General features: G+C 49.6%; 1 protein-coding gene across 1 annotated transcript in view; it reads right to left on the reverse strand.

The window, feature by feature from the left end:
* The window catches only part of UBE2H (ubiquitin conjugating enzyme E2 H), a 70,878-nt gene extending 52,318 nt beyond the window's left edge, over positions 1-18,560 (reverse strand). Inside the window, exon 1 of the mRNA XM_064421625.1 lies at positions 18,272-18,560. Coding sequence (XP_064277695.1) covers positions 18,272-18,324 — 53 coding nt within the window. The 5' untranslated portion in view covers positions 18,325-18,560. The remainder of the gene's footprint in view (positions 1-18,271) is intronic.
* Positions 18,561-20,590: the final 2,030 nt, after the last annotated feature.

Consider the following 20,590-nt stretch of genomic DNA (forward strand, 5'->3'; position numbering starts at 1 on the left):
GCAGCTCTGGAGAAGGGGAATGAGCCCAGCCCCAGTGCAGGGACAGCCAGCCCTGCTCCAGGCTCAGCCAGCCCGGCCAGCTCTGCTCGGGGGCAAATTACACAGGGCACGGGGCAGTTCATCACTGAACCACTGCAAAAAGTTCATTTAGTCACCAAACCACCTGCAAAAAGCTGATTTAGTCACCAAACAACCAAAAAAAGTTCATTTAGTCACCAAACAACCTGCAAAAAGTTCATTTCATCACCAAACCAGCTACAAAAAGTTCATTTAGTCACCAAACAACCTACAAAAAGTTCATTTAATCACAAAAAAACCAAAAAAAAATCCATTTAATCACCAAACAACCTGCAAAAAGTTCATTTAGTCACCAAACAACCTAAAAAAAGTTCATTTAATCACCAAAAAACCTACAAAAAGTTCACTTAATCACCAAAGCACCTGCAAAAAGTTCATTTAATCACCAAACCACCTGCAAAAAGTTCATTTAATCACCAAACAACCAAAAGTTCATTTAATCACCAAACAACCTACAAAAAGTTCATTTAATCACCAAACAACCTGCTTAAAAAGCTCATTTAATCACAAAAAACCCTACAAACAATCCATTTAATCACCAAACTACCTGCAAAAAGTTCATTTCATCACCAAACTACCTACAAAAACTTCATTTCATCACCAAACCACCCACAAAAAGTTCATTTCTGAGCCTAGGAGGTTCAGGAAACCAGGCTGGTGCTTCTTTAGTCCCAGCAATTCCCCCTGATCCAGCTCCCACCATCAGCCCTTGCACCAAGAATCAAGCTCACTCACAAAAAAGCCATTTTCAGCCCCAAACCACCTGCAAAAAGTCCATTTGATCACCAAAGCACCTGCAAAAAGTCCATTTCATCACCAAACCACCTGTAAAAAGTCCATTTAATCACCAAACAACCTGCAAAAAGTCCATTTCATCACCAAACCACCACCTGCTGGCACCAGGAGCAGCTCATCCCACTCCTGATCCGGGCTCTGTTCTTGCACATCTGCTCAGGTTTGGTCTATTATTATTAAATAATAATAAATAATAAATAAAATAATATTAAATTATTTTATAATTTAAACTATATTAATATATAAATAAAATATTATTTATAGATTATTATATATAATATTATTTATACATCATTATATATTAATATATAATATTATTTATATATTATTATATAATATATAATATTATATACATTATTATATATTTATAATAATATTATATATAATAATATATAATATTATTTATATATTATATATAATATATATAATTTATAATAATATAAATATTAATAGATATTATGATATATTATATATTATATATTATTTATATATTTATATAATATATAAATAATATATTTATATATTATTTATATATTATATATATTTATATTATATAATATATAATATTATTTATACATTATTATATAAATATTTATATATTATTATATAATAATATTTTATATATTATTTATATACTGTTATATATAAATAATATATGAATAATATATAAATAATAAATAATTATTAAATATAAAATATTAAATAATAATAAAAATAAATAATAAATAATGATTATTAATTATCCCACTGCACTCAGAGCCCGGGGAGGTTCACAAAATCAGCCATCCCTCAATTTATGTCCTGGTACTTGGCAGAGCTGAGGGAAGGAAAACTCACCTGGAGCCTTCCCCACAGGAATAACAACACCTGGGGTTGTTGTGTGCATCAAAAAGGAAAAACAGCAGAAGTCAGTTTAAATGGAAGCGGGGCTTTGGGCTCAGGGCTGGGATAACCCCACCCTGTCGGGAAAAGCGGCGCTGTCAGGCCGCTGCCATTCCCAGTTTTTGGGCTGCTAGGGGTGAAGGCAGAGCTTCCTCAGAATTACTGAAATTCTGAAACACAGGATTCCTGGACATCCTCTCTTCCAACGGCCATTGTGGAAGAGACAAAGGAGCACCCAAGGGCACTAAAAACCAATTAACAGCCCGCTCGTTAGCAGGTGCGGCTGCCTGGGAAGTGCCATTTTGTCACCACGCGCCATTTTGTCACCACGCGCCATTTTGTCACCACGTGCCATTTTGCCACCAAGCGCCATTTTGTCACCACGTGCCATTTTGTCACCACGCGCCATTCTGTCACCACGTGCCATTTTGCCACCAAGCGCCATTTTGTCACCACGCGCCATTCTGTCACCAAGCGCCATTTTGTCACCACGCGCCATTTTGTCACCACGCGCCATTCTGTCACCATTTTGTCACCAAGCGCCATTTTGCCACCACGCGCCATTCTGTCACCACGTGCCATTTTGTCACCATTTTGTCACCAAGTGCCATTTTGTCACCACGCGCCATTCTGTCACCACGTGCCATTCTGTCACCACGCGCCATTCTGTCACCACGCGCCATTTTGCCACCACGCGCCATTTTGCCACCACGCGCCATTTTGTCACCAAGCGCCATTTTGTCACCACGCGCCATTTTGTCACCACGCGCCATTCTGTCACCATTCTGTCACCAAGCGCCATTTTGTCACCAAGCGCCATTTTGTCACCACGTGCCATTTTGTCACCACGCGCCATTTTGTCACCACGCGCCATTTTGCCACCATGTGCCATTTTGTCACCACGCGCCATTTTGTCACCAAGCGCCATTTTGTCACCAAGCCTGAAGCTGTCCTCCCTCAGAGAGGAGCTGACCAAAACCCTGCCCCGACCTCTGCCAGCTGCTCGGAATTCCAGGTGACCTCAGCCTTTCAAAGGCACATTTACCACAGAAAAAAAATCAGAATTCAGCAGCCTCCACACACTTGAAGCCATTTGGAGGACAGTGTTACTAATCCACAAATTAAAAATAAAAAAATCCCAATTAAGCAGCGTGCTGCTGCAACAGTCAAGGGAGTTCAAATAAAGAGTTTGGAATGAAGAGCCAGCACACCGCTCCCAGCAATTCTGCCTTGTGCTGCCACAGTGACTTTTGTTTTCCTCCCCTTTACTCATCTCTGCCATCTGACAACTTTAGCAGAGATGTGGGGCTTGGAGAAAAAAAAAAAATAAATAAAAAAAAAGTGGGAACATTTGTTCCTTGAGATAAATGTAAAGGGAAATGAGAAAAGTGGCTTTGTCCCTTTACCCTGAGCTGCTCCCACCCTAAAGCTACCCAAATCTCCAGCAGCAAGCAGAGCTCAGCAAACCACATTTTTTTGGGATTTGGAGCTGCTCCACACACAAAACGGGGCCAGGATTCCCCTCGTGGCCAGGCTGGCAGCCCTGGGTGGGACTCAAAGCCCTGCCACCCCTGTCTCTGCTCTTTGGGGTTTTTTTTTTCCCCACGTGTTTTTGGAGGTTTTGCCTCCTGCCCAGTTTGCAGAAGGTGCTGATTTTCTGGGCAATTTTTCCTCCAAATCAGGAGTAAAATCCATACAGAAGCTCCCTCTCCTGGTGCTTTTCCCTGCAATTCCTCCTTCAGGAGCTGCCCGAGCTGCCCCTGCCCAGGGGGATGACAAACCCAGGGACTGCAGCAGGGCACAGCCCAAAACCAGGGATGGGGCAGGAGTTGGGATCCAAAACCTCCCCTCCTGCCTCCCAGGATAAATTTAGCTGTGTGGCAATGACCTAAAAAGCAGCCGGTGTGGGATTGTGTGAGGCCTGGGCAGCTCAGGCACCTCCTGAGAGAGCCAAAATGGGAATTGTGGCCGTCAGTTCACACCTGCAGCCACAGGATCTGCCCCAGCCAAGCGGTTCCTGCTCCTGATCCACCCTACAGCCTGAATAAATTAGGGGAATGTTCCCCTTTCAGGGGTTTTTTTGCTGTTTGAAGCACCTTGTAAAAGAGTATCAAAGGTTTCAGCATCACAGCCCCAGCCAGGTTTTCCTGGGATGCTCAGCAGCACATTCCCCTATTAATAAATAAATATAAATAAATAAAAATATAAATAATAAAAAATATAAATAAAATTAAAAATAAATATAAATAAAATTAAAAATAAATATAAATAAAAAAAATATAAATAAAAATAAATATAAATTTAAAAATACATATAAATAAAATTTAAAAATAAATATAAATAAAAATAAAGATAAATAAAATAAAAAATAAATAGAAATAAAAATAAATAGAAATAAAAATAAATAGAAATAAAATAAAAATAAATATAAATAAAATAAAAATAAATATAAATAAAATAAAAAATAATATATATAAAATAAAAAATAAATATAAATAAAAATAATATAAATAAAACAAAATCTGCAGAGGATTGTGGAGTTCACCTATGCCAGGTTCCACCTCTGGTGCTTTCCAAGGCTGGAGAAAACTGGCAAGAGAAATATCACAGAATATCCTGAAATGCCTTAATGACACTGAACTTTGGGTGGCACCAGAGAAATCTGGGACTCTGGAAGCCACCAAGAGCCACAGGGGACAATTTAAAGGATCCAGTGGCTACTGAGCTGAAAAAAATCTCCAAAACTCTTTAAAAACCCCATTAATGCCTCTCCTGAGCCTGCAGAATCCTGGTGTGTCCCAGCCCCACTGAGCACAAAGCCCCTGCAAAAAGTTAAAGTCCAAAAAGAAGCAAACTCCCAGCAAACTCAACGTTTATCAGCACAGCACTGAAATTTGCTTTTAACAAGGCAGAGATGCTGGTTCAGACTCAATGTGGAATTTTGGGGTGGAAAGGACCTTAAAGATCACCTGATTCCCACACCTTCCCTAGACCTAGAATTTGTAACACAAATTCTTCTCACACACAATTCCCACTCATCCAACCAAATCCAGAAAAAAACTAATGGGAAAAAAACCCAAAAAACAAAAAAACCCCAAAAAACCACAAAAAACCCCCCAAAAAAAACAGAACAAAAAACCCCAAACAAAACAAAACAAAACAAAAAAAAAACAAAAACAAAAAAAACCAAGAAACCTCAAAAAACCCCAAAGCCACGCTGAGAAGAGGCACAGCAGCACCAGGGCTCTGTCCCAGCACTCTGCCACAAGAGAATCCTCCACAAACCCCACAAACCCTTTTCTTCCTACATTTAAACAGGTGGAACAGGCAAACCTTTGCTCACCCCTCACTTTTTCCCAATAAACGCTGCTGAAAAGAGGAAAAATTCTCATTTTTTTTCCAGAGAACTAACATTTACAAAGCTCTGGCAGTTTGGGACACACCTGAGGGATTGTGATGCAGCTGAGGGAGAGCAGACTGAAATCCCAGGAGGAGGATCTGACCCTCTGAAGAGCCAAACACAGCCCTGTCCTCCACAATCCATTCCCTAAACGTGTAAAATTGAGTTTAGCACCGGGTTTAAATACAGATCAGCAAATTTCCCCATCTCAGAGCAGAAGCAAAGCTGTGGCAAAGCCTGAAATGCAAAGTGGGGCCCTCCGGGGATGAAGGGGACCCATCAGGGGCACATTATTGCTCACTCTTAGGGGAGCTTTTGTTCCTTCTGGCAAGGCTCGATTTTACTGCAAGCAGTGACCAGTAACTCAAGCAGGGCTCAGAGTTTCACTGGATTTGCTAAAATTGTGTGGGAATATTTTCAAACTGGGGGTCTCAGGCACCTGCCACTGGTGTTTGGGTTTTTAACACGTGTAAAACACACTGGTTTTGCCTCCTGCCCAGTTTGCAGAAGGTGGTGATTTTCTGGGCAATTTTTACTTCAAATCAGATGAATACCCACAAGATTTTTGCTCCAAACTGGGCAAGCATGTAAAATATAATTAAAATTACCTTTTCAAGGTATCAAACAAAACATGGCAGAAACCACGAAGTAACAAACCCAGTGGATTCTGAGTCAGGTGAAGCTTTCTCAGCACTTGTGAGCAAGACAAAATGTGTTTAAATGCAAGACCCTGGAGCTCTCCAGGAGCAGCAGCTCCAGTGGAGCAGGGTGAGTTACCACCTCCTCACATACCTTCCCTTTCAAGGAACACAGGCTCTGCCTCAGCGGGATCTGCTTTCTGACATCCCAACCTTCCAGGCCAGCCCTGTGTCCCCCCTTCTCCAAGCACGTTCTCCTGCTGGGATCGGAGCTGTCTCCAAAATCCAGGCACGGATTCCTGCCCTGAGCCAGGAGTACTGAGCTACCACCGATGTTAAACAAAGCACTGATCATTCAGCTGCCTCATTTCCACTGCTTCCCTCAATTCAACACTGACACTGCCTCAAAATAAAATTAAAAAAATAAACAGTGGGAAACAAAAAGTGGGAGGTGGCTTCAGGAGCAGCAAGGAATCAATGAGTGTAACCACGCTGAGTCACCTCGGAGATCTGGCACTGCCAGGGTCACTGCTGCTCTCCTGGAAGGATTGCTCCTTCATTTCAGCCCCCTGGACTCTGGAATTGAGGAATCCCAAGCAAGATCATTCCCAAAACTAGCACAAATCAGCCCCTACCTTCTTCTCCAAACAAAGCCCTTGCAGAAGTATGACATTCCCAAGATAACTGCTGCTCTCCTGGAAGGATTGCTCCTTTATTTCAGCCCCCTGGACTCCAAAATGAGGATTTCCAAGCAAGGCCATTCCCAAAATTAGCACAAATCAGCCCCTGACCACCTTCTTATCCAAAGCCCCTGCAGAGATCTGACATTCCCAGGGTCACTGCTGCTCTCCTGGAAGGATTGCTCCTTCATTTCAGCCCCTTTGAATCTGGAATTGGGGATTCCCAAGCAAGGCTATTCCCAAAACTAGAAAATCAGTCCCTATCTTCTTACCCAAAGCCCCTGCAGAGATCTGGAATTCCCAAGATAACTGCTGCTCTCCTGGAAGGATTGCTCCTTCATTTCAGCCCCCTCGACTCTGGAATTGAGGATTCCCAAGCAAGGCCATCCCCAGAACTAGAAAAATCAGTCCCAGACTGTCTTCTTATCCAAAGCCCCTGCAGGGATCTGGAATTCCCAGGATAACTGCTGCTCTCCTGGAAGGACTGATCCTTCATTTCAGCCCCCTGGACTCCAAAATGAGGATTCCCAAGCAAGGCCATTCCCAAAATTAGCACAAATCAGCCCCTGACCACCTTCTTATCCAAAGCCCCTGCAGAGATCTGACATTCCCAGGGTCACTGCTGCTCTCCTGGAAGGATTGCTCCTTCATCTCAGCCCCCCTGACTCTGGAATTGAGGATTCCCAAAACTAGCACAAATAATTCCCTGACTATCTTCTTATCCAAAGCCCCTGCAGAGATCTGACATTCCCAGGATCACTGCTGCTCTCCTGGAAGGATTGCTCCTTCATTTCAGCCCCTTTGAATCTGGAATTGGGGATTCCCAAGCAAGGCCATTCCCAAAACTAGAAAATCAGTCCCTATCTTCTTATCCAAAGCCTCTGCAGGGATCTGGAATTCCCAGGATAACTGCTGCACTCCTGGAAGGATTGCTCCTTCATTTCAGCCCTCTTGACTCCAAAATGAGGATTCCCAAGCAAGGCCATTCCCAGAACTAGAAAAATCAGTCCCTGACCATCTTATCCAAACAAAGCCCCTGCAGAGACCTGGAATTCCCAGGATAACTGCTGCACTCCTGGAAGGATTGCTCCTTCATTTCAGACCCCTGGAGTCTGGAATTGAGGATTCCCAAAACTAGAAAAATCAGTCCCTATCTTCTTATCCAAAGCCCCTGCAGAGATCTGGAATTCCCAGGATAACTGCTGCACTCCTGGAAGGATTGCTCCTTCATTTCAGCCCTCTTGACTCCAAAATGAGGATTCCCAAGCAAGGCCATTCCCAGAACTAGAAAAATCAGTCCCTGTCTTCTACTCCAAACAAAGCCCCTGCAGAAATCTGGAATTCCCAGGATAACTGCTGCTCTCCTGGAAGGACTGCTCCTTCATTTCAGCCCTCTTGACTCCAAAATGAGGATTCCCAAGCAAGGCCATTCCAGAACTAGCACACATCAGCCCCTGACTCTCTCCTCACCCAAACACAGCCCCTGCTGGTGTCCAGAGGTGGGTTTGTGTTTCAGCTCCCCACACCCACAGCACAGCCTTGGGAAGGATCCAGGGCTGCTGAGCCACGGGCACTGGGAGGTTTCAAACCTGCCTGGGAGAGCAGGTCCAGCCCTCCTGGCTTTGGGGAACTCGGGGGGAAGGTCACCGAGTCTGAATTCATCAGCCAGAAGAAAAACAAAAGCAGTTTCAGTTGCCTTCAGCAGAGAGGAGAGGGTGAGGGAGCAGTGGCTTCCCCTACTGGAGCAGCTTTCACCCAATTCAGCAGCAGGGAGAAACCTCCCTCATTCCCAAAAAGGAAGAAAAACCAGGGAAATAAAAGAATTTAAATAAAGGATCGATTAGAAAAGGGTTTCCCCTGAACAAATCATCTGGGAAGAGCCAGGAGCCAAAGGCAAGCTTTGGCTCCATCCCTCACCAATTCCATGTCCTGCTCGTGCTGCCCAGGCTCACGTGGGGTCCCCAGCCCTGGCAGTGCCCAGGCCAGGCTGGGTGGGGTGGGGAACACCCTGGGGCAGTGGCAGGTGCCCCTGCCCGAGGTCTGGCTGGGAACTGGATGATCTTGAAGGTCCTTCCCACCCAAACCCCCCAGGGTTCCATGTTCTGCTCCTCCAGGCTCCTCTCAGGGCACATCTCCCAGATTTATGGTTTAAAAAGCCAACAATTCCCCTCCCCAAATGCATTTAAAACCTAAACCTGGTCCTTTCCAAACCAAAGAGAGATCTGGCTTCACACCACTCACACTCCACTGAGCAAGGCTTGAAGGAGCAGCTTCAATTCATAAACCAAGAGGAATTTTAACTCTTCAACCGTGGCCACACTGGACCCAAGAGCTCCAGAGCTGAGTTTTAAAACAGCATTTTGATTTGGAAACTCCTTTAAGAGCAAAAGGACTTTGAATCTCTGCTCAGACAAGCCAGGGCTGTGTTCTCATGTTCTCATGCAGCTTTCCTGCTGCAGAAATTGGACACAGCCTCAGAGCAGGCCTGGACCTGCCAGCACCAAGACAAAACAAAGCACCACAGCCCACAAAAAAAAAATTGCCAGCGTGGTTCAGTTAATAATTTATCAATCTTTTCAACTTTGCATCCATTAATCTAGCACGGGGGAGGTTAATCCAGGACACTCAGGCTCAGTATCACACACTGGTTTTTACTTTTTCAGGGGTTACTCCTGGTGAATTGTGCAAAGAGCTGATCCTACCCTAAAATTGGGTTTGTTTTCTCAAAATCCCACATTTTACAGGCAGCCAGTGTCTGTCCCTGGTGCAAACACCCTCCAGCTCACCTTTCCATGCCATTTCTCCAGGGCTGGGAGCAGAGCCTGGGTTCTCCTCCCTCAATCCCATTTTGGAGGGCAGCTCCTCACCCCCACAGCCTGTCCCAAACCTGGATTTACCAAAATCCCCACAGCAGTGCCCACAAACCGTGGCAGAAAGGATCTGCACTGCTCTCATTCCACCCCCAGGCCCCCCTGCCACTGCTCAAAGCCAGGTAAAAGCCCCCTGGAATGAGGCAAATAATGCAAAATTTATTTCATAATCAACTGCCAGCTTTTCACCTCAACCATTCACAGGGAATGACACAAAGCCTCCGGGGTGAAGCTCCTCTAAAAGGCAGCAACTGCCATAAACGTAGACTTTTCCCAAAGAAAACACCAACAAATTCAAGACATTCATTTTTGAGGAAATAACACCAAAAAAACCCCAAACAATTAAAGCCAGAGATTGCAAAACCTTTCAGAATTATCCACCCGGACGCTCTATTTGTACAATCCTTAATAAGAAAAATAATTTATGCTGTTTCCTTGTAGTGATTCCAAGGAAAGCAGGCACAGGGAAATGCAGCAATTTCTGGAAAGCAGCATCTGACCCTCAGCAAACCAACCCAAAATGGCTCTGCCCCTTCCTCAGCTGAGTCACCAATACCTGGGAGCCTCCAGCACCTGGACGTGCCCAGCCCTGCTCTGCCATTCCCAGTTTAAAGGGATTAAAGCCCACCAGCTCAGTTTACAGATGATCACCCCTGCAACACCTCGTGCCAAGTGATTTGGGAGCGATTTGGCTTCTCCTGGAAGGCTGCATCAATTTGCTCCAGGAAATCAGTGAGGTGATTTAAGATTAAAGGATGGCTCCTGGAAGCTGCAAAATAAAGCAGTGGCCAAGTCCTGAATCCAGAACCAACCCTATCATTACAAGAAGCAGCACAATCACTGTTTTCCAAGAGATTAAATCCACTCTCAAGCTCACACAGATCTTTAGGGAGCTGGGAGAAGATGGGGAGTGAAGATGAGGAGGCAGCAGCTGCTGGTGAGGGCTCATAAAGGTGATGGGATGAGCAGATGGAAATCCTGGGAGGAGACTGCCCTGGTGATGGCAGAGGGAATCCTTGCACTCCTCTCCACTGACCAGCACTCCAGGGGCATCCACACCAAGGCACAGCCAGCTCTGAGCACCCCAGGGTGAAAAAGGGAAGAAAAGAAGCAGGGAAAGCAAAGTGAGATCTGTGTGTCTCTGCCAGCAACAAAACCAACCTGGCCCATTTCCCTGGGATGTGCTGGGGATCCATCCCACCCCAGAGCTCATCCAGAGGCTCCTGCTGCAACCCACAGGGCTGCAGGAGCCAGGGCAAAGCAGAGGTGCCAGGGCAGGGTGAGCCTCCAGGCACACGAGCTCTGCTTTGGGGTGAAAAACAAAGGTTGGGTGAGCCTCCAGGCACACGAGCTCTGTTTTGGGGTGAAAAACAAAGGTTGGGTGAGCCTCCAGGCACACGAGCTCTGTTTTGGGGTGAAAAACAAAGGTTGGGTGAGCCTCCAGGCACACGAGCTCTGTTTTGGGGTGAAAAACAAAGGTTGGGTGAGCCTCCAGGCACACGAGCTCTGTTTTGGGGTGAAAAACAAAGGTTGGGTGATCCTCCAGGCACACGAGCTCTGTTTTGGGGTGAAAAACAAAGGCTGGGTGAGCCTCCAGGCACACGAGCTCTGTTTTGGGGTGAAAAACAAAGGCTGGGTGAGCCTCCAGGCACACGAGCTCTGTTTTGGGGTGAAAAACAAAGGCTGGGTGAGCCTCCAGGCACACGAGCTCTGTTTTGGGGTGAAAAACAAAGGCTGGGTGAGCCTCCAGGCACACGAGCTCTGTTTTGGGGTGAAAAACAAAGGTTGGGTGAGCCTCCAGGCACACGAGCTCTGCTTTGGGGTGAAAAACAAAGGCTGGGTGAGCCTCCAGGCACACGAGCTCTGTTTTGGGGTGAAAAACAAAGGCTGGGTGAGCCTCCAGGCACACGAGCTCTGTTTTGGGGTGAAAAACAAAGCCTGGGTGAGCCTCCAGGCACAGGAGCTCTGTTTTGGGGTGAAAAACAAAGGTTGGGTGAGCCTCCAGGCACACGAGCTCTGCTTTGGGGTGAAAAACAAAGGTTGGGTGAGCCTCCAGGCACACGAGCTCTGCTTTGGGGTGAAAAACAAAGGCTGGGTGATCCTCCAGGCACACGAGCTCTGCTTTGGGGTGAAAAACAAAGGTTGGGTGATCCTCCAGGCACACGAGCTCTGTTTTGGGGTGAAAAACAAAGGCTGGGTGAGCCTCCAGGCACACGAGCTCTGCTTTGGGGTGAAAAACAAAGAGAGGGGCTCTGTGCTCAGGACTCCACAAACACAGGGACAAAACCCACGGGGAGTGGAAGGAGGGGAGCTCAGTGCACACAGCAAGACACACAAGGAGAGCTGAGCTCTGGTAGCACACCCATATCTATAATTACATTTCATAGTTAGGAAAAAAATGTTATTCAGCGTTTTTGCCGCCGGAATAAAGTCCAGGACAGCAGGAGAATTCAGGCAGCACAAGTGGGATCACCTCTGACTAAAGCAGGAGGAGTCTGGCTGGGAATCTGCTCCAGGTGGGAGCCCTGAGCTGTGGGCTCTCTCCTTTTCCCCACAACCTGTTACGTGTTCATGCCGGGGGTGGCTCCCATCACATCCCGGAGATTTGAGGCTCCTTCCCTGCCCAGCAGCACATCCCTGCTGCTCTGCCTCGAGGGAAGGGGAAATCCCAAAAAATCAACAGGGAAAACGTCTGGCAAGGCTCTCGATGCAGGAATAAAACACAAGGAGACAAAGAGGGGGAAGTCTATCAAGAGTGAAATTTAGGGGGAAACAAAGAGGGGAAAAGTCTATCAAGACTGAAATTTAGGGGAAAACAAAGAGGGGGAAAAGTCTGTCAAGACTGAAATTTAGGGGTGAAAAAAGAGGAAAATAAAGAGGGGGAAGTCTATCAAGAGTTGAAATTTAGGGATGAAAAAAGAGGGAAAAAGTCTATGAAGAGTTGAAATTTAGGGGAAAACGAAGAGGGAAAAAGTCTGTCAAGAGTTGAAATTTAAGGGAAAAGAAAGAAGGAGAAAGTCTATCAAGAGTTGAAATTTAGGGGAAAACAAAGAGGGGGAAACGTCTGTCAAGACTGAAATTTAGGGGGAAAAAAAGAGGAAAACAAGGAGGGTAAAAGTCTATCAAGAGCTGAAATTTAGGGGGGACAAAGAAGAAAACAAAGAGGGGAAAAATCTATCAAGAGCTGAAATTTAGGGGAAAACAAAGAGGGGGAAACGTCTGTCAAGACTTGAAATTTAGGGGGAAAAAAGGAAGAAAACAAAGAGGGAAAAAGTCTATCAAGGCTTTCAATCTAGGAAAAAAAATCCAAGGAAACAAAGAGGGGGAAAAGTCTATCAAGAGTTGAAATTTAAGGGGAAAAAAGAAGAAAAGAGGGGGAAAGTCTATCAAGACTTTCAGTTTAGGAATAAAACCTGAGGAAACAAAGAGGAGAAAAATCTATCAGGACTTGAAATTTAGGGGAGAACAAAGAGGGGAAAAGTCTATCAAGACTTGAAATTTAGGGGGAAAAATAAGAAAACAAAGAGGGGGAAAGTCTATCAAGAGTTGAAATTTAGGGGAAAAAAAGGAGACAACAAAGAGGGAAAATAAGTCTATCAAGGCTTGAAATTTAGGAATAAAACCCAAGGAAATAAAGACTGAAAAAGTCTACCAGGACTTTCAGTTGAGGAAGAAAAATTCCAAGGAAACAAAGAGGAAAAAAAATCCATCCAAACTTTCAGCTGAAGCTCTCCTTTGGTTTTGGTTCCCCCAGGACCCAGGGATGCTGCCCAAGATGGAAGGGCCTGCGCAGGGTTGTCCTTTGGGATCTCCCCCTGTGGGGCATTCCCAGGAGGAGCAGGGCTGCAGCTCCAAGGAATGATCCAGGGGAGTCCCAAGGAGGCACTCCAGGATTTACTCCCTCTGTCTGCTCCTCCAGGAACAGGGCAGGACAGGAATTAGGGGTGAGTTTGAAGGAGAAATTAATTTTAAAAACCCCAAAATATTAAAAAAAAACCCAAACTATCATTTAATGCCAGCACAGGACGATGAGCAGAACCAGGACAGATGCAATGCAATTTTCCCCTGGCACATGAAACAATGCAGGGCCTCATGGAGGGGAATGTCCTGCTTCATCCAAAACACCAGGACCTGCCTGTGGGGCATTCCCAGGAGGAGCAGGGCTGCAGCTCCAAGGAATGATCCAGGGGAGTCCCAAGGAGGCACTCCAGGATTTACTCCCTCTGTCTGCTCCTCCAGGAACAGGGCAGCATAGGAATTAAGGGTGAGTTTGAAGGAGAAATTAATTAAAAACCCTCCAAACATTTAAAAAAAACCAAAAAAACAACAAACTATCATTTAATGCCAGCACAGGACGATGAGCAGAGCCAGGACAGAACACTCCTGAGAAGATGAAATGTGATTTTCCCCTGGCACATGAAACAATGCAGGGGCATGTCCTGCTTCATCCAAAACACAGACCTGGCAGGGTCTGCAGGACTGGGGGCTCAGCTCCAGCTCCCCTCAGCAGCTCCTGCTGCCCAGAAATGAGAGCACGTGGCAGTCACTCTGGGAGGTGTTTCCAAAAGCTCCCCAGGACTGTGAAACAGTCGTGGTGACACCTAAAAGCAATCCCCTGCTACACATGCAAGCAGCTGGCACAACCTCCTGGACCCAGTGGAGGGGAGAGCAAGGAGACCATTTTACAGGGAATGTTTGTTTTCCCGAAATCCCCTGCTCACTTTTGGGGTTTTTAAACTGTCACAACAAAGAAAAGGCCTCTGGAATTTGTTTAATCAGCATTTAGTGCCCTAATGCCACTTCAGAACTGGGAATCTGGGCAGCATCATCCTGCCAGACCACTCAGCATTCCAAAATCTCTGCTCTGAGTCTAGGGAATGAGATGGGGAAATAATTAAAACGAGCCCCATTTTTCATTATTTTAAGCAGCTCCAACAGGCACTCTGCTCCAAGCAGCCCTAACCAAATCCATATTTCCCAGTCTGAACTCCATGATCGTGGCAATTCCATGATTAAACAAGTGCACTTGGCTTTCAGGCCTGCTCCAGGAGCCCCAGCTCCCAAATCCTCCCCAATCCAACCCACAAAGCAACAAAGGGAGAGTGAACTGGCAGCTCCAGCCAATTCCTCAGGAAAAAAAAAACATCCAGCCACCAGCAAAGACTCCAAATCCTGCTGTAAAAGCAGCAAGATGATACCCTTGGAAGTTGTCATTTAGGCAACAAGGATTATTTATTTTCCTCCAGTTGGTTTGGTTTAGGCAGAGATTTATGGATTTCCAGGTCTCCTGAAGACAGGCACCACCTCCCAAGGCACGTTTACCTGATTTGATTTATAAACCACCACCTGTGACAGCATTTCTGGGAAAAAGGGGGGGCTCTCCCAGTTCTTTGTGCATTTTGAAGCATCACCACATCCCCTGATCCCCGGAGACCTCATTAAAACAGAGCCCCAGAAGTGGAGCAGAAACAAGCGTAGCGTGACATTCGAAAATTTACATTCAAAGTTTCCAGAAATATCTGTCCTTTGGAACGGAACACAACGAAGGCAAGAAAAGCCCCAAACAAAACAACAAAGGCCCAACCAAGCCCTACCAAAACAAGACATTCCAGTGCACACGCTCTTCCCTGGGGACAGGCCAAAGAGAACAGAGGCACGTGACGCCGCGATTGCCCAACGCCGCTCTTGGAAGGTGTTCAAGTGCCATGATAAGTGCGGTGCAAGCCTATAATGAGCAGAAAAAGGAATTTATCCCAAATGTAAACTCTGTCCTACCCTTTGCCTCCACGGAGCAAACACGGCTGGGGGAGCTGGGAGATTACAAAACGCTCCGCAGGTAAACTAAGGAGCTTTGTACCTTTATTCTCCTTGACTCAGGACGAGCCTAAAATTAGCAGGGAGTGCAACGCTCGGCGAGTTACGCTCCCAAACCCCCTGCTCTGCAAACCGGGCAGCACAGGGAGATTCAAACAAAGCTGGCCACTATTTATAATTCCTTTCAGGCACAAAACAGGGTGACACTTCCCCTTTTCCAGCTTATAAATAGAGCTCGGCGACGACAAGCCAGCCAGCAACGTTCCTCCACAAAAGGAGGAAAATAAATCAGCGCTAAATAAACTCCGGGCCGAGGGGAAGCACTGCAAACAATGAACCCCGGGGCTGGGATGGGAAACAGCCGCGGGGTTTGGGGTGCCGGGGTGGGTCCCCCCGTGGGTGTGAACGCCCTGGCAGGGGGCACCCCTGGAGCTGCGGCCTCGCTCCGCCCCGGGCCCGGTTTCCGGGTAGTAACAGAGCAGCCAATCCGCGGAGTTGGAGAGCTCCAGGCCTTCTCCCTGCCAGCGCGGCCCCCGGGCCCCAAAAACGGGGGGAAGCACACAGGGGACACCCTGTTCTGCTGTCCCCAGGGGGGAGCTACCTGCAGAGGCCGGCTCTGGAGCACAGGGGTTTCACAGTGGGAGAATCCTATGCTTCCAGGCCACTGCGAGCAGGCTCGGAGGTGTTTTGGGGAGCACAAACCTTCCTGCAAAACCCCTGCTCTGAAGGGTCACAGGTTACCCAGGAAACTTTGGCTGCAGCCCCCCAAAAAGAGAGCAGGGATTGTGGCTCTCTTTTCGCAGCCTCAGCAGCACAAACCCGGTGTGGAGGGAGACAATGAGCGACGGGGAGCTGGAGCACATCCTGGCCCAGGAGATGATCGAACAGCAGCTCCACACAGAGCTCTGCCCCTCCTGCAGCCACCTCTGCCCTTCCCTCCTCACAAAGAGGCATCCGCAAAAGGACACGGACGTGGCAGGATTGAAAATAGGGATCATAAAAGGGGCTCGCTCGGCCCCTGAACCTGTCAGAGCAGGAGGAGGCACGAGTGTTATCCACTCCTGGGAAAGGTAGCCCTTGGCAGGCCATAAATTCAAACTATTATTCACCGTTGGAGCCGTGGAAAGGGGATGAAAAGGGAAACTGTAATGAAAATGGCAGCAAAAAGAGGGGGGGGTTAAAAAAACCCCCAAACAAAAACCCCTCCACAGCAACAAAACCCTGAAAGCCCCGGGAGGAGATGCCCTCAAGCACATTCCTTCAGACAGTCCCTCCTGTGGCCACCACGAGACCTCCTCGGTGTGCCCCAAAGGAGATCCCGGTTTCAGAGCAGGGCAGATTGCCCAGGGAAGCGTCTGGGGAGCCGGGGCCTGCTGAGCTGCTCACCCCGGGCGAGTCAGGCAGACAAACAAAAAGGGCCGGGGAGGGAGGGAGGGAGGGAGGGAGCGAGGGAGGAGCCATCTGACACATCCAACTTCCTAAGTTTGTTGTCTGCAGGAGACCGACTGCTCTAACCCTCACCCCCTGGAAAACACGGAAAGCAGAGCCCACAAGGGGAGCTTTGCTTTCGGAAAAGCCATCGGGGTTCCTTTGTCAGGGCGCGGAACGAGCAGGGCAGAAACTGCCCGGCACCGAGAGGAGCCCCACAAATTCGGGGCTTTCTACCTACCCAGCTCCTAGAAACACCCAGCGAAGCCACTCGGCAGGGAAAAACCTGCTCTTTGTCCTCCAAAATGCTCAAATCGCCGGGGAAGCCGGCAAGGAACCGAACAAAAAGGGAATTAAAAAAAAAAAAAGGGAAAGAGAGGGGGAGGGGAAAGGGAATCAGAGCAGCAGCGGGTGAGGCTGGGCCTCGGCCCCTCTCCGGCCCGGAGCTCTTTCCAGGCCGTCCCCGAGGAAGGTTTTCCCCCTCGACAAACAGCTGGAATTCCCGAGCCTCCTCCCGGTGTGAGCATCGATCGCAATTGGCGGAGTCTGACATGTGTGTAACTTTAAACCCCCGGATAAAAATAGCTCCGATTCGAGCACCATCGGGACTCGTTTCCTATTTGCTTCAAAACAGGGCGAGAAAGACACCGAGAGCGGCTTTGTGGGGAGCGAGGCGCTGCGCGGACGTCACACAAGTTTCCTTCGATAAGCCACAAACAGGAGCAGCTCCTCCCTGCCCCCCTTTCCAAAAAAACACCACCAAATCCAGAGAAGTTTGTTTATCTCTCTCCGGGAACTAAATCAGCCCCGTTTCTCACCCCTCGACAGCAGCAGGGCAGAGGCAGCAGCCCCGAGTCCTGCTCGGGCACGTTCAGCAGACACAGCCGAGAAACATTTCAGCCACTCTTGTCACTGCCACCTTGTAAACAAAAACTATTAATAAGACAATCCCAGCACCGAATTCCCGATGGTATTTTTCAACGCCACCCACTCTCCAGACAGAGAGAAAAAGGGATTCGCCGCCCCGTAAAGGGCCAGGAATAAAAACAAGCAGGAAAAATATAAACAGATCCATGTAGGAAGAAGGGGGGGAAATAAAAAGTAATAAAGCCTAAGCAAACCTGGAGGGTTACATAAACCTCTTGGGAGACGGGCTCGGGCCCTGGTGCCCTTCACCCACCCCTGGGTCTGCTGAGCCAGACCCCGAGGGACCCCCCCGTCCTCCCCAAAAAACCAAATCGCAAAGCCGGCACCAGAAGCTTCATGAACTGCGGGGAGGAATGGGGGAAATAAATAATAATAACAAACCCCACAAAAGCCTTTCTTCGGGCTCTGGCTGCTGGAACTGCTCTCCCCTTCCTCGCCCTCGCCAGGGCAGGCGAGGGGGGCGCGGGGCACCCAGATTGGGGGGGCACCACCGAGAGGGGGGGTCTGCCGAGACACAGAGGGGGATAAGCCCCCCAAAACCCGGCAGGAGGGGGGGTGAGGCCTGCCCTGGTGAGAAAGGGAGGGCAGATCCGAGCCCCAGCTCCGGGAGAGGCCGCGGGGCTGCCAATGGGGGGGCCCGGGGGGCGACCCCGGCGGGGCCCCGGTGCCCCCCGCCCTCCCACCCCTCCGCAGGCCCGGCCCTGGGCGGGTGGCGGGGGAGGGAGGAACCCTCATCCCCCGCGGGCACGGCAAGGATACAGCTTGACCACGTCGGTGTCCATCCGCCTCTTGCCCGGGCTGGGGGACGACATGGTGGCCGCGGCCGCCCCCGGGGCTCCGGGCGGGCTGTCAGCGCCGCCGCCGCGGGCCGGGGCCGCCCGGCGCCGAGGGGAGCGGGGCAAACGCCGGGCCGCGAGGCGCTGGAAGCCGCCGCTGTGGCTGTGGCCGCCGCTGTCGCCGCTGTCGCCGCCGCTGTCGCCGACAGGGCCCCCCCGCCGCTCGCGCTCCCTCAGCCGCTCCGGCCGCCTCTGCCCCAGCCTCTCTCTGGGCCCCTGACGTCACCCGCGGTGACGTCACCGCCCCGCCGCTCGGCCATTGGCCGCGCCCGCAACGCTCCGCCGGCCCCGAGGCACGCCGGGAGGTGTAGTTCTGCGGGAGGGGCGGGGACGGGTGGGCCGCGGGTTCGAGGCCCCGCAAGCGCCAGTTCCTCCTTTTCCAAGGTTTCCCGCGTTCCTCCCCGTTCCCCAGGGATTCCGACGCTCCTCTTTGTCCCCCCATTTCCATTCTGCCCGTTCCCACCACGGCCGGGGAACCACCTCATACAATACGGGGTGCACCGCTGTCAGGGCCTTCCCCACGGCTCCCCCGTTTCCAGTTTTTCCACAATTCCCCACGGCTCCCCCTATTCCCAGCATCTCCCTCGTTCCCCACGCGTTCTCACACCCCTTTATTCTCCTATTTCCTGTCAGGGAAGCACCCCACAGCATGTGGGGTGTGCTCGCGGGAATCCCGCTCGATCCAAGTGGGAATCTGCTCAATGCAGGCGGGAATCTGCTCAATCCAGGCGGGAATCCCGCTCGATCCAAGCGGGAATCTGCTCAATGCAGGCGGGAATCCCGCTCAATCCAGGCGGGAATCCCGCTCAATCCAGGCGGGAATCCCGCTCGATCCAAGCAGGAATCCCGCTCAATCCAGGCGGGAATCCCGCTCAATCCAGGCGGGAATCCCGCTCGATCCAAGCAGGAATCCCGCTCAATCCAGGCGGGAATCCCGCTCAATCCAGGCGGGAATCCCGCTCGATCCAAGCGGGAATCCCGCTCGATCCAAGCAGGAATCCCGCTCAATCCAGGCGGGAATCCTGCTCAATCCAGGCAGGAATCCTGCTCAATCCAGGAGGGAATCCTGCTCAATCCAGGCGGGAATCCCCGCTCAATCCAGGCCCAGGCGGGAATCCCGCTCAATCCAAGTGGGAATCTGCTCAATCCAGGCGGGAATCCCGCTCAATCCAGGCGGGAATCTGCTCAATCCAAGCAGGAATCCCGCTCGATCCAGGCGGGAATCCCGCTCGATCCAGGCCCAGGCAGGATTCCTGCTCAATCCAGGCAGGAATCCCACTCAATCCAGGCAGGAATCCTGCTCAATCCAGGCAGGAATCTGCTCAATCCAGACCCAGGCGGGAAACCCGCGGGAATCCCGCTCAATCCAAGTGGGAATCCCGCTCGATCCAGGCAGGAATCCTGCTCAATCCAGGCGGGAATCCTGCTCAATCCAGGCCCAGGCGGGAATCCCGCTCGATCCAAGCGGGAATCCCACTCAGTCCAGGCAGGAATCCCACTCAGTCCAGGCAGGAATCCTGCTCAATCCAGGCGGGAATCCTGCTCAATCCAGGCGGGAATGCGGCAGCTGGCCAGGCCCCAGAGCAGGAGTCACCGCTCCGGATTTCCGCTGGGACACCGGCAAAGCATTTCCCGGTGCCTCAGTTTCCCCGGGCGGATGATGACGGCACCCATGGGTGTCTCCCCCGATGGGATTCCAGTGTGGAACCTCCCCGCCCCGCATTCCTGACCCCGGCATCATCCCATCAACCTGCCCCGGGGCTTCCTCCCGCTCTGGGGAGGAGACACAGCCAAAGAATCCCAAAAAAACCTCCTCCATTTACTGCCCCGACACGCCCAGGGTTTGGCAGGGAGGGGGTGACGCCACCTGAGGGGACCCAAATCCACACCCCACATTCCAGGGGGGATTTGGCAGGGGAACGGGGTTCTGTTGGAAACCTTGGGCTAGAGGAGCCTCTATTTCCCAGGCCACAATATTCCCTGACTGGTTCCAAGCAACTGGGAGGACTGGACAGGGGAAAAAAAAGGATTTTACAGTAATTTCTTGGGATGTTTTTGTTCCATCTGTGAAAGAGCAGTTTTGAAACACCGGGGATTATTCCAGGATATCAGGGGCTACACAGCACCCTGTTCCTTTTTGGAATACCTCCAGGCCACTCGTGCAGCACCCAAACCTGGGAATGGGGGTGCTGAGGGAATTTTGGGATCCCCTGAGCAGCACCCAAACCTGGGAATGGGGGTG

This window comes from Passer domesticus, chromosome 5 (genome assembly GCF_036417665.1).
Source record: "Passer domesticus isolate bPasDom1 chromosome 5, bPasDom1.hap1, whole genome shotgun sequence".
In the NCBI taxonomy this organism is placed as follows: Eukaryota; Metazoa; Chordata; class Aves; order Passeriformes; family Passeridae; genus Passer; species Passer domesticus.